The sequence below is a fragment of the Phoca vitulina genome, unplaced genomic scaffold (genome assembly GCF_004348235.1).
Source record: "Phoca vitulina isolate PV1807 unplaced genomic scaffold, GSC_HSeal_1.0 scaffold30, whole genome shotgun sequence".
NCBI lineage: Eukaryota > Metazoa > Chordata > Mammalia > Carnivora > Phocidae > Phoca > Phoca vitulina.
In genome coordinates, this window is record NW_022589733.1 from 4211412 (window position 1) to 4225095 (window position 13684).

The 13684-nt window shown below is 53.1% G+C and overlaps 1 protein-coding gene across 1 annotated transcript; it reads right to left on the bottom strand.

The window, feature by feature from the left end:
- Positions 1 to 1625: 1625 nt before the first annotated feature.
- SNX20 (sorting nexin 20) lies at positions 1626 to 8838 on the bottom strand. The gene is made up of 4 exons (XM_032424402.1): positions 8740 to 8838; positions 5428 to 5566; positions 3815 to 3966; positions 1626 to 2294 (listed from the first exon to the last, which is right to left on the bottom strand). The coding sequence occupies exons 2-4, from the start codon at positions 5555 to 5557 to the stop codon at positions 1626 to 1628; spliced, it is 951 nt and encodes a 316-aa protein (XP_032280293.1). The 5' UTR covers positions 5558 to 5566; positions 8740 to 8838.
- Positions 8839 to 13684: the final 4846 nt, after the last annotated feature.

Consider the following 13684-nt stretch of genomic DNA (forward strand, 5'->3'; position numbering starts at 1 on the left):
TTCTTGATTGTCCCTTTCTCTGAAGCTGGTTTCTCCCACGTCGACCCTTACGTGGAGAGCTACCTCTTTGCTCTCCCAGCTTTCTTGCTGGAAACTCCTATTAAACTTCCCGGATTGGGCATTTTTTTTCCTTCTGAGTGACTATTTGGGGCACCTGAGAGGCGAGGTGGCATTTTATATTTGATGAAATGACTTACACAATCAGGAAGGTCTTCTTTACCATTGCAAATAGAGTCACGGCCTTTTATTTTTCCACTGAACACTTTAATTTTCTCTATGCCCAGATTTTCAAGAGGTCCAACGTCTCCCACTCAAAGTGTCCTTCTCCTGCAGTAAATTGAGAGACCTGAGGCTTTGTCCCAAGGTGTCAGGCTGTTTCTCGCCTCCAGAGCAGAGCCTGATAGGGCCAGTCCAGCTGTTGCCACACGGTGTCGCTGTTGAACACATTCTGGTGCAGTTTGGTGAAGGCCCCTTCCCTGCTACAGGGATCCCTTTGCTGAGCCTGGATCCCTGCACGGGCCAAACTGGTGCCGCGCATGAGGATGCCAAGTTACAGGCTCTTTATTTCACTCTGATAAGCTCAGCCAGATGGTTTAGGTCTTCAGGGACTTCCAGCCTCAAGCACATATTGCCCCAAACCAGCCTGGACCATCGGCTTCAGGCCCGGTGTTGAACCTAGGTTACAGGTCCAGGCTCCCCCTCCACTCTGGGCTCCTGGTGTCCTTTCCTGAGAGCAGACTTCAGTCAAGGGCATCCCAACCCATCAGAGGGCTTCCAAGAACATTGCCCCTCAAATGGGAAGGTGTTAAGCATTCAATCTCTGTTCTTCCCAGAGGCTGCACTGGGTATCACCCCCACCTCCTTTTGGGGCTATGTCTATATAACTCAGGGAGCCTCGTCAAGGGCCAGGTGCCTTATAAATGAAAACCCACCTGGACACTGAGTTATAGCATCCTAACCAGAGAATTGTTGGCAACTTCCTTTCCTAAAAATGCCTTGTTTCACAGAATCTTATGACAGGATGACGTTTTAGCCCAGTATCCTCCCACCTTTGAAAGGGTAACATACACCCCACCCCGGTGACAAGCTGGCCTTGAGGAGCCATGGGTGAGCTTTTGTTTTGCTGAGCCGGGTCTACAGGCTGAGAGAAGAGCTAGAAGAGTTAGGATGATGGTGGGGATCTTTGCAGGCAATGCCCAGGGAGGAGGAGCAGAGAGGAAAGACAGACAGCTGGTGGGGAGAGCTGCCTGGAGGAAGTGGGTTAAGCTTTGTCCACGGAGTGCAATGTAAACCTCCCCTCCAGTGACGCACAAAAGCATCAGGAAGCTGGATCTTACTCTCCGGCATTTTGGCAGCTGGGTTTGTGGTTTCCAGACGAGGTGAGCCTGGCATCAAAGGGACCAACGACACAAGCAGAGGCTTCCGAGGACCCCCGGGGAGCACCTCCGATCCACACAGATGGGGATGCGGAGGACCAGAGGAGGTGCTTGTCCAAGGTCACCCAGCAAGTTAGAGCCTCAAGTGGCTCCTCCCACTAAACACGACCCCCCCCCCCGCCCCCACCCCCCCAAACAGTGCCCCGAGCCGCGGCCATCCGCAGTCTCCGGCCTGCCCGCCAGAGGGGCTCAGTACAGATATTCCCGGACCGTGAGCTCCTTCAGCGTGAAGCCCCAGGGGCTGGGCTTGCGGAGCTGGCTCTCCTGCAGCTTTTCCTGCAGAGACACGAAGTCCTTGCCCAGCGCGTAGGCCAGGCGGAGCATGGCGTCCAGCAGGGGGGCGTAGTAGCGGTGGCCCTCCCGGGCCTGCAGGCACTGCAGCGCCCTCTCCCCGGCCGCGAACGCCTCGGCCGGCCGCTCCAGGTCCCGGTGGCACACGAGCATGGCGCACAGCGCCGGGACCAGCATCATGGGGCAGTGGGCCGTCAGCTTCTCCTGCAGGGGCACCACGCGCACCAGGATGTCCAGGGCCCGGCCGTACTGCCCCCCGCGCAGGCAGCCGAACGCCTCCCTGAGCTCGGGGCGCGTGAGGAAGTCGATGAACTCGCGGGACCGCCGCACGCAGCGGATGGCGTAGAGCAGGCTCAGGTACTCCTGGAAGGCCAGCTTGCGCTCGGAGATCATCTCCTCGGTGAAGTTGCCCATCAGGTGCTTCTTGGGGAAGACGATGTCTTCGATCTCTTCCCTGAACGTCTTGAGGAGGCTTTTCTGGAGCATCTCAAAGTCTGAATAGCGCCGTTCCAGCACGGCTTTGTTGCTGTCAAAACTCCCTGTCTGGATGACGACGATTTGGTACATCTGCAGTGTAGAGAGAGAGAGAGAGAGAGAGAGAGCATTTGACTACATCCTAATGGAAGGTTTTCCCCGGCAGAGTGAGCCCCGGCAGATAAAAATAATGATGATGATCATTTAAAGCGGAGCCCGAAAATGGGTTACCGTTCCATGCAATTCTGTTGTAAATTGCTCTCAGCATCGGCTGAGCTGTACAAGCGATTCGGGACAAGAGGCCACCCGAGAATGACAAACACAGTGGCACGGAGGCGGCTCGTGGGACTAGGAGCACAGAAGCAGGTGACGCAGGGCGCCTGGGGGTGCTCCGGACTTTCCATCGTCAGAACTGGGCCTCGGGTTCCTGAACTGGGGAGCTGGGGTTCGGTCTGCGTTTCCTGAGCCGGCCACACGGGAGAGGTGGTTTTGGGCAGTATGCTCGCGGTGAAGTGCAATGGTAAGGAGATGATTGCTTTTCAGTTCTCTTGCAGTTAGAGAATACTGATGAGGGCTCAGGCTCCTTGCGTTATAATTCCAGCCCCGCCACGGTCTAGCTGTGTGGTCTTAGGTGGGTACTTGAACCGCAAGGGGCCTCAGTTTTCCCGTCCAGGAAATGAGGATAGTAATAGTACCTCCCTCGCTGGGTGAGGATGGAATGAGTTAATGCTCTGCAACCACGGGGGACTGGATTCAACTTGCAGTCAGCACTTAGCCCCCACTATTGTTATCCTGGTCCCAGTTAAGGGGCCAGGAGGGGAGAAAGGTTGAGCGTGGCTCCTACTTGGACCTGCACACCCCCACCGCCAAGGGCTCAAATCCCATTTTAACAGAGAGCAGCCCCCCAAGCCCAGAGCTTGCCGCCAGCCATGGCGTAACCAGCTAGAATCTAATGACAGCATTTAGCTTTCCTTGTATTTACTTTCAAGATTACCTTTTCTTTATGCTATGTGATACTGGTTTCCCTTTGAAAGATAGTGATTTTGTGTTTTTAAAAAAACAATCAGATTTAGGGCGCCTGGGTGGCTCAGTTGGTTAAGCGACTGCCTTCAGCTCAGGTCATGATCCTGGAGTCCCAGAATCGAGTCCCACATCGGGCTCCCTGCTCAGCGGGGGGTCTGCTTCTCCCTCTGACCCTCTCCCCGCTCGTGCTCTCTCTCATTAAAAAAAAAAAAAAAAAACAATCAGATTTAAAGAAAAAGAGGTTAATTATTCTCTATCATTATTTTATGCAATATATAATTATTAATAATAATATAAATGATTGGGGATATCAAAAACTGTGGCGAAGGGACACAGCTGGCTAGTTCTGGCTGCCGTGGAATTCATCTGGGCTAGTTCCTTCCCAGGATCAGGGACCGTGACTCACTCCTCTCCAATTCTCACAGTGCTTAACACAATGCCCAGTGCAAAATCTTGCTTTTTGACCGTTGTCTCTGTTAGAACTCTGTCAGTCAAGCTGCATCGGCCCATTTCATAGTGGGGCAAGTTGAGGCCCAGGGCCGGGAAGGAAGTGGTGAAAGCCTCGCCCTCCCTGTCTGATCTCAGCTTACCACAAACTTGGAGACTTTTCTCTCCTCGATGCGGGCGGACGCGACCTCAAAGAGCAGCTTGACGCGTCTCCAGCAGCGCTTCTCCTTCCGCCAGTACTCCTGCAGCTCCCCGGTGGTCATGCTGGAGTTGGGGCTGGGGCCGCCGTGAGCGTCTGGAGGGACGGCACCCGTCAGCACTTGCACCAGGTCAGTGCACTTTGGGGACAAGGGTCTGGGGAGATGGCTGGGTCTGTTGGGGATGGGAAGTCCGAATCTGGAAGGGCCATGCCTTTCCCGCTCCCCGGCCCCGCCCACCCAGACTCCTGCGCCCCAAACCCCGCTGCAGCCATCCCACCACCCGCAACCTGAAATAGCCCCGCGTCCCCCAGCAAGTTTCTCCATTGGGAAATGCCGCACGTGTGTGTCGCACCAGCCACCTCCGGCCTGCAGACTGGCCACTGTGAGACCCATGCTCCTGAGAAGCAGGGATGGTGGCTGTTCCTTTCTATACTCCCTAGGGCACTGACACGGTGTCCTCGCCCGGTGGGGTGGGGGGGGGGGGGGGGAGGGAAGCCTGAGCACATGCATCAGCGACCAGTGGAGGGAGCCACTGAGGATGTTGGGCTCCAGGCTCAGCCTGGTGGGCCCCTCCCCACTGTCTCATCTCCTTTCCCACGTTCCCTGCTTTTGTTTGCACGTGCTACGCCTTCTGCCTTAAATGCAACCCTCCTATTTCCCTACCTGGAAAACTCACAGCGTCTCTTAGCCCTCAGGTGCCCCGGGCGCCATTCTGATCATCTCGGGAAAGATTAGAATCCTTCCCCACCAAAATGCACCGATCATTGTGCATTTTATTTCAAAGGATGTGGGGTCCCCCGAGGGGGCGGGGTGTCCCCTTCTCCATGGTGTCTTTCAAGACCCAGCACATATGTCACTTCGACTGTCCCCTCGCATTAGAGTAAGAGCCTCCCACCTTTTCCCTACAACCTTTCTGGTGACATCTCGAATTATTTTTCACAGATCTGTTTCCCCACCGACCTTGAGGGCCAGCAGTGACTGGTTCCTGTTTCCCCGGGGCCAAGGCCAGAGCAGGCATAGGCTCGGACTGAACCACCGCATGAATGAGCAAATCAGTTTGCTCCAGGGGATGGCGTTGCGGTGGACACAGTCAGCGCGGGGCTGGGCCCCTTCGCACTCAGTGCTCTGCAATGGCCCCCCCGGCTTCCTACTAGAGGCACCTAGGGCTCTCACACAGGGGGCTTTCTTGAGCTAAAGCAGGCTGTTCTGGAGCTGGATGAAGGATGGGACTGGCGGGCTGGTGGGTAGTAGCCTGGCCTCCTCGCCTCCTGGATGGGACAACTCTGAGATACGTTCCCTACGGCTTGCAGAAGACCCCCGCTGGGACTGAGCCCAGTTGCCTGCAGCAGTAATCAACACCTTACTGGCTTCCTGCCCTTCCTTTCCTCGATGTACCCTTATGATTCCTGGGAACTTCTCCCAGAAAAACAACAGGCACCAAGTTCTTATGCCAAGTTGAGAAATCTACCCCCTCTTCCATGGCACATGTTGAAGTACCCAATGTTTGGATTCCGAATATCTTCAAACCTCTATCTCTGACCAAGCCCCAAACCCACCTAAGTGCCCTTCGGGTCCTGGACACGGGAGGTCTCGGCCAGCGGCTGATGCTTCCTGCTTGGTCCCTGCCGTGCACTTGGCTATGGGTCCCGTCCATCCAGGGCTCCCAGGGTGCTTGGGACTTGCCATGCTCCAAGGCTGCCAGGGGGACAAGAGACAACAGTGATTTCCCGCTCACGTTGGGGTTCCTGGTGGGTCCTGGGGTGCTAGGATCTGTGTCATAGTCCCCATGGCTGAGCCCTCCCCTGCCCACCTAGCTGTCCGCCCAGCTGTCACATGCGAGGCTTGGGTCTGCTGCCTCTTGGCTGGATTGATCAGTCCAAGGCCTTCTCTTATTGTTACGATGCTTCTATGATCAAGTTCTCTGAATTTTAAATGCCGTGATTTCAAGCCAAGGTAGTGGCTTTCGGGATTACTTGGAGAAAGATGCCGGCTTGTCCTGAAGAACATTCCAATACTCCATTTATGTTCCACGTGTAAATAAAATCTCAGTGCCCAAAGTAGGGGTCCAGGGATGTATCCTTCCCATCTCTCTCCCTCTCTAAGCAAACACTTACTGACGACTTGCGGAACACACTTCATAGACACCTAGGTTCTTCACATCCACTTATTTTAGACCCACAAAAATCTTTCATGACTCCCAATCACAGAAGAGGAAACTGAGGTTTAGCCCAAGGTGACGCGGCTGGTGAGCCTGCCCCACAAGCAAAGCCGAATGTCTGTGACGTGTCAGTTTGTACGCTCTGCCTTCAACACCCACTCGCTCATGTAACTGACTCTGTGCGCAGAAGGAGTCTTACCTCCATCTTATGATAAAGGAACCAAGACTTGGGGCTGGCCCACGATCCGAAGGCTAGTAGGGGAAGCACAAGGACGCAGGTGGAACCCCTCCTCGGGGCCAGGGGAGGGCAACCAGCAGGAGGGCCGGGGGCTATTTTATGCAGTAACTCTGTGACCCAGATCCGTGAACGAGAGGACCTGGTGCCCGCAATTCTCTGTGCCTCAGTTTCCCATAAAATGGGTATAAGAACAGAACCTGCCTTCACGAGGCTGGCGTGACGGTTCCAAGTTGGGGAGACCGTGCTCAGGGCTCCGCACGCACCAGGCGCTGTATAATAGTCCCTGCTATTGATATTGGACACCTGATAATACTTGGAGAAATATTTGAAAATCAGTGACTCTAAATTAAGGTGTAAATTGGAATAGACAAATTAGAAACGGGATGATGAGAATATTAGCTCAGATGGAGCGAGTAGCTGGGGCACCCCTTTGGCACAGAAATCTGAAATCAGAAGGGTGCAAGCGACCTTACATCCTTCTTCACTCGATCCGAGGGAGGAGCTGCAAGGGGCACACGGGGCAGAGCTGGGACGCGAACTCTGGTCTGCCGGGTCTGCCGCATTCCCGGCCCCATGTCTGAACCCTTCTGCTGACTATGGCCTAGAGGGGGTGGGATTACTGCTGCCATAACAGAGTCCCAGCTCTGTCCCTGGGTGTGACCGAGCCCATCCCACCTCCAGGGCTGAGGGGTCCCCTGGACAGGCCTGGCCTGGGGAGAGCTGAGGTCAGCGGGGGCCAGGGTGCCTCCTTCGGGGGGCAGCTCTTGCTGGCTCAGGTGAAAGGAACCCTGGGCCATCCTCCAGGTGGTTCTGTGCCGTTGCCCAGCGCGTGTCTCCCCGGGAACCTCCGTCCAACCTTACTTTATATAGATGGGGAAACTGAGGCACAGAGCAAGGCCATGGCTGGCCCAGGGCTGCACACACTTGAGCCCGCTAGAGCCTGCACACCTCGTTTGTGCTTCTGCCCTTAAGGAGTCAGGCCTTCCATCCTGACCAACTGTGGGTCCGTATGCAAGTTATTTAGTATCTCCAGGCCTCGGTGTCCCCACCTGAGAAGTGTGGCCTCAAGCTCTGTCCTGCCGACAAGACAGTGGTTGGTAGGGGACAAGTTCTCTATATCCTGATAGGTGCCCTGGCAAGGTGGTGAGTGGTCTGCATGCTCTATTACATAGTGGACTCTGGGTGGCCAGGGTTCTTGGAAGCCCAGTGTTTCCTGTGGGCACTCCTATGTCCCTGCCTCAGTTAGCTCATCTGTAGAATGGGTGATGGCAAGCCTCAGTCGTCCCAGCCCTTCCAGCTCTGCTGTCCTGTTCAGGTGGCTGGTGCCAGGTCAGAAGCAGGGCACAGTTCTCCCAGAGACCCTGTGAGACCCCAGGAATCATGGCCTTGGCTGGACGTACCAGTAAAGACCTGGGAGAGCTGAGTGTGAACCCAGGGCTTTGAATAAAAATCAAATTCAGCAGCCAAAGCCAGTTCCCTTATGTTTTCTCCTACAGGGTTGTTTGGGAATCACCATGAGGGGAGTGAACAGGAGAAAGTCATGCACTGGTGCCTGCATGGAGACTTGGCCATCTTCCTGTTCCTCTCTAGGCCTCAGTCTCCTCATCTGTGAAATGGGGAAAACAGCCTGTCACTCCAAAAGCTCTTTGGGGATAATGACGCATGGGGTTCCATGGGTACTTCTCTCCCCTCTCCGTACCCTGTATAGCAAAGATTTCTAGATTTGACAAGAAAATCCTGCAAATGTTGGTGCTCTTGGGTGGGGGTCCTGTGCTCGGCCCAGGAGACAGAGCAGCTTCCCAGCCCCCTCCCCATCCAGCCCAGCCCCCTCCCCATCCAGCTGTGTGTGTGTGCAGACATTCTGCTCCTTCCCTCCCAGGCCCTGAGCACCACTCCTCCCTCCGAGGGCTGCCCCCCATGGCCAGGCCTTCTGATGGCTACACTGGGCTACATTCTGAGCCCATGCTATCTTCCTGAGGGGGCTGCAGAGGACTTTCCATCGGACTGAGACACTGGGTGGGCACACTCACATTTGGGAATCCCCCAGGGGGATGGAGGTGCTGGGAGATTGTAACAAGCAGGTTTCCTGGCTCTTGACATCAGAGAGGCCCATCTGGCAGGTCTGGGGATGGGCCCTGGATTCTGCCCGTTGCACTAGTCCCCCGGGGCTATACTGACACGGGGGTTCTCTGGCACCAATTTTCGAGAAACACCGGTGTGGTGACTTATTCCCCAGCCTCAAGAGGGGTCGTCGAAGTATCTCAAAAGAATTGAGGTGATGGAGGGTCAGGGAGCTGCTTCCTGCTCTACCCCAATGAGCTAAGGAGAGCCCTACACTTAGAGGCTGTCACCAACCCTTCCCTACCCCGCCCTGCCCCCAACAGGTAGTGAGGGAGGGCCACAGGGGGAGGGGGCACAGGCCACGGGGTGGGGGCGGGCAGAGACTCACTGAGGTTGGGATCAAACACTGACCTGAAGCTTCTCTGGCCCTGTGTGGGTCCAGGGGTCCTGGAAGAGTATCACATGGCCGTCTTTAGCTCCCCTCTGTTCCAGGTTCCAGCGAGCTGCAGCTTCTAAGTTCCCCGTTTGAAAACAGGAAATAGGCTGTGTGACCCGCTCTTGGTGCCCCAGCCCATTGGCTGATGGCAGACAGTACGTTGAACCCTGCTGACAGGGTGTCCCACAGGGCAGGGGCAGGGCAGAACAGGGCAAGGCAGGAACAGGCCCCGAGAGCCCTAGTTCTGAGGGATCCAGTTGGGCCTCACACAGCCTTGCAGCTAGCTTGGCTGTCCCTCAGAGTCCCAGATAATCTCTGGCATTCCAACAGTATCCCCCATCCCTCTTTAACATTCATTATTCTCCCCTATGAGCTAGGCCTGATGGGGGCCCTCATGCTTCACTGACAAGTGGGGAAACTGAGGTTTGGAGCACAGAGCCAGTGCCTCAAGGGAAGGGAAATGGGGTAAACTCTCAGTTCCATTTGGTGCCTTTCTCTGAGCAAAACTGCATCCAATTCTCCCAACAGAAAGTACCGGGGAGGTAAGACCTCTGGGCTGTGATGTGATTCATGGCCACTAGTATTTGTGACCTTGAGGACAGGAGACTGGGACAAAACAAAAAAAAAATAGATAGCCCCCAAGAAGGCCACCATGTGTCTCTTCTCCGCTATGATCCCCTTCTTCCCCATTAGAGGCAGTCCCACTCCGAATTCTGACTGGGGTCACTTCTCTGCTTTTCTTTGTAAATTTACGATCTTTGAATAGACCCCGAAACAATAGAGCTTAATTTTCCCTATCTTGGAATTTTATAAAATTGAGCCACGCATAGTGTTTGTATGCTTTGGTGTCTTGCTTCCTTTGTTCAACATTTCTGTGTATAAGATTCATCAATTTGTATGTGTGTGTAGCTAGAGTTTTTTCATTTTTGTTGTTGTGTTGCTACATTATTTGAATACATCATTATTTCTCCTTTTTTCTTTCTTTTTTTTTTTTGGTCTGTGAATGCACATTTGGGTTGTTTCTAGTTTGGGCCATTGTGATCAATGCTGCTGGGAATATTCTTCTACGTTTATCCAAGGGCACATGTTTATGTAAGGTGAAATCCCTGGGTCTTAGAGTATGAATCGCTGAATAGCTTTCAACTCTCCTGGATTACGGCAAAGGTTTCCCCCTGTGGCTGTGTTTCTGTGCTCCCACCCACCGCCACAGTGCCTGTGAGTTCTAGGTGTTCCACAACCCCACCTACACTGGATGTGGTCAGTATTTTTTTATTGTAGTCATTCTAGTGGGTGTGTAGTGATGTCTCATTATGGTTTTAAGTTGCATTTCCCTAATAAGGAGTGATGTAGAGTATCTTTTCATGAGCTTAGTTTCACTCTTTATATCCTCTGTTCAAGTCCATTGCTCATTTTTATTTATTTTATTTTATTTTTTAAATTTTTTATTGTTATGTTAATCACCATACATTAGATCATTAGTTTTAGATGTAGTGTTCCAGGATTCATTGTTTGTGCATAACACCCAGTGCTCATGCAGAACGTGCCCTCTTTAATACTCATCACCAGGCTAACCCATCCTCCCACCCCCCTCCCCTCTAGAACCCTCAGTCTGTTTTTCAGAGTTCATCGTCTCTCATGGTTCGTCTCCCCCTCCGATTTCCCCCCTTCATTCTTCCCCTCCTGCCCATTTTTTTCCCTTTTTTTTTTTTTTTCCACTTGGGTCTTTTTTTTTTTTCTTAACATATACTGCACTATTTGCTTCAGAGGTACAGATCTGAGATTCAACAGTCTTGCACAATTCACAGCGCTTACCAGAGCACATAACCTCCCCAGTGTCTATCACCCAGTCACCCCATCCCTCCCACCCCACCCCCCACTCCAGCAACCCTCAGTTTGTTTCCTGAGATTAAGAATTCCTCATATCAGTGAGGTCATACGATACATGTCTTTCTCTGTTTGACTTATTTCGCTCAGCATAATACCCTCCAGTTCCATCCACATCATTGCAAATGGCAAGATCTCATTCCTTTTGATGGCTGCATAATATTCCATTGTGTATATATACCACATCTTCTTTATCCATTCATCTGTTGATGGACATCTTGGCTCTTTCCACAGTTTGGCTATTGTGGTAAGTCCATTGCTCATTTTTAAAAAATATCTAAATAATTAATTAATTTAGGGGAGAGGGGCAGAGGGAGAGAGAGAGAATCTCAAGCAGACTCCATGCTGAGTGCAGAGCCTGACGCAGGGCTGGATCTCACAACCCTGAGATCATGCCCTGAGCTGAAACCAAGAGTGGGACTCTTCACCGACTGAGCGCCCCCCTCCCCTTGCTCATTGCTTATTTTCTTCATGGTTTGTAAGGTCTATGTGGTTTTCAGTATTCTTTCCCAACCTGTGGTTTGCATTGCACTCTCTAAATAGGGTCTTTGGATGAATAGAAATTGCCAACTTGAAAGTATTCAACCATATCAGTCTTGGCTTTCACAGCCCATGTCATACCTTAAGAGAGAGATTAAGGAGAGATTTCTCTTCTATTGTTCTTTCTCGTTGCTTCTGCAACCACTTGGCAAGCCACTGAGGGGCTTCCGCTGAGTTACAATGTGCAAAGCCCTTAGAACAATGCTGGTCCCTAGCAAGCACTGAAAAAGGTGCTGGCAATTCCTGCTGTTTCTCAACACCTTTCTAGTGTGCCTTTCTCATTTGGGGTTCTCCAATGCCTGTAGAGTAGATGTTCGTGTATGGCGTGAGGTAGGGAGGCCCAGTGCTTTTCCCTCCATGTTTACCGGCCTTGTTTACTGAAATGGCCATCCAATCCCACAGCTCGGCAGTGTGGTCACTGTGAGAAGGGTATCGGCGTATGTCAGGGTCTGGGGTGTCCAGGGGGAGTGGCCTGAACGGTGTGCCTCTGGCCCGCAAGCCCGTGTGCAGGGACCGCACCTCACTCACCTCTGCCCCCCATCGCCCCGCAGAGGGCCTGGCATGGCCGGGGGGTGGGGTGGGGGGGTTGGGGGGTGGGGGTGGGGACCGCTTCCTCTGTGTCGAGCGTCGCTGGAAGTCCTTCTCCCATCTGCCTGGGCCTGGAGTCTTCGAGCCTCTCACGAGGCAGCCAGCGGATGGGGGGAGGGGTGTGTGGAAGCTACTGCTTCCTCTTCTGGCTGAAGGAGGTGTTCTCTGGAAAGTCCCCAACACACAAGGGTGTCTGGCTGCCGTGGAAGGGACCTAGCTGGACCAGAGTGGCCATGGCGGGCCCCTTACCGGGTGTCGGCTCTTCTGTGCCGCACAGAGCTGTGTGTGGTAAAGGGCAGGCGAGGCCCCGCTGACACGGGGGGCACAGACTGGGTGTCCCCCCACTGCCGGGCTGACCCCAGAGCCTGAGGAGTGGGCACCAAAGGGAAATGCTGGTGTCTCAGAGTCTGGGTGTCTCTTCTAGAATTCAGACGGCTTGGACCTTTCAGTGACTTCCTCCCTCAGGCAGAGTAGGTTCAGCCTCTGTCCGGAGGCCTCCGGACCTGCCCCTTGCTGGCTTCCTGACCTCGTCTCGCCCTGTGCCACTCCCAGCGTTGCCACATGCCAGCCCACCCGGACCGCGCTCTCCCCACAGCCTGCCTTGTGGCCTGTCCTCGCGGTCCCTTCAGCCAGCAACAGCCCTCTCCTGGTTCTTTCCACAACTGGCTCTTTCTCATCCCACAGCTCAGTTGTCTCTCCCTGGCGTGGCCCTCCCTGACCCCTCTGTTAAGACCTACCATTGTTTTGCTTCTTTGTTTACTTGTTTATTGCCAGTCTCAAAGGCCATGATGACGGGGTCTTTACCTGTGTCAGCATTCTGTCCCCAGTGCCTACCCCAGCGCCTGCCACGTAGTGGGTGTTCGGCAATTGTGTGAGGCACGAGTGAGTGGGTGCGTGCAGAGCAGGGGCGATTGGACCCATGACTCAGCCGTGTGACCTTGGCAGGCCACCGCCCCTCTCTGAATCTGCTTTCCCTAATTGCAACATGAGACTAACTGAAGGATCCTTCTAGCACCACTGGGCAAGTAACTGAATGCTGGCCACTGCCGCTCACCACTGAAACCTCCGGGTATCTGACGAGCTCGAGACTCCAACACTGACATACCCCCTTTGATAGAGGTGTGTCCCCACAAGTGTGGCAAAGAAAACCCAAACAGATGAGGTGTTCATAGGTGATGCAAAATCTGGTCATGTCAATCTTGTTTTTCCACAGCTGGGTGGACACACATAAACCTTTTAAAACTCTCAAAGGTTCCGGGGCGCCTGGGTGGCTCAGTCGGTTGAGCATCCGACTCTTGGTTTCAGCTCAGGTCGTGATCTCAGGGTCGTGAGATCGAGCCCCGTGTCAGGCTCTGCACTCAGCTCAGGGTCTATTTGAAATTCTCTCTCTCCCTCTCCTGCCCCCCCCCCCCCCCCATTCACACGGGCTCTCTCTCTAAATAAATTAAAAAAAAAAAAAAACCTCTCAAAATTTCTACTACCATATGATCCAGCAATTCCACTTCTGGGTATTTATCTGAAGACAATGAAAACACGAATTTGACAAAAGATCTGCATCCCATGTTCATTGTAGCATTATTTACAACAGCCAAGACACGGAAACAACCTAACTGTCTGTGGATGGATGAATGGGTAAAGAAAATGTGGTGTCTGGATACAATGCAATATTATTCAGCCACAAAAAAGAATGAAATATTGCTATTTGCAACAACATGAGTGGACCTTTCACATGCTATGTGGAAAAGATCAGGCAAACACTGGGCGATCTCTTATATGTGAAATTAATACTGGAAAAAAGCTCATAGATACAGAGAATGGATTGGTGGGGGTGTGTGTGAAATTGGTGAAGGGGGTCAAAAGGTACAAATTTCCAGTTATAAAATAAATAAATCATGAGGATATAAAGTA

Coding starts and splice junctions, on each gene's coding strand:
- SNX20 (XM_032424402.1), bottom strand. CDS start 5,557: ATGGCAAGTCCCAAGCACCCTGGGAGCCCTGGATGGACGGGACCCATA. Junction 3,967..5,427: donor AGGACCCGAAGGGCACTTAG/GTGGGTTTGGGG, acceptor CCGTCCCTCCAG/ACGCTCACGGCGGCCCCAGC. Junction 2,295..3,814: donor GAAAAGTCTCCAAGTTTGTG/GTAAGCTGAGAT, acceptor TCTACACTGCAG/ATGTACCAAATCGTCGTCAT.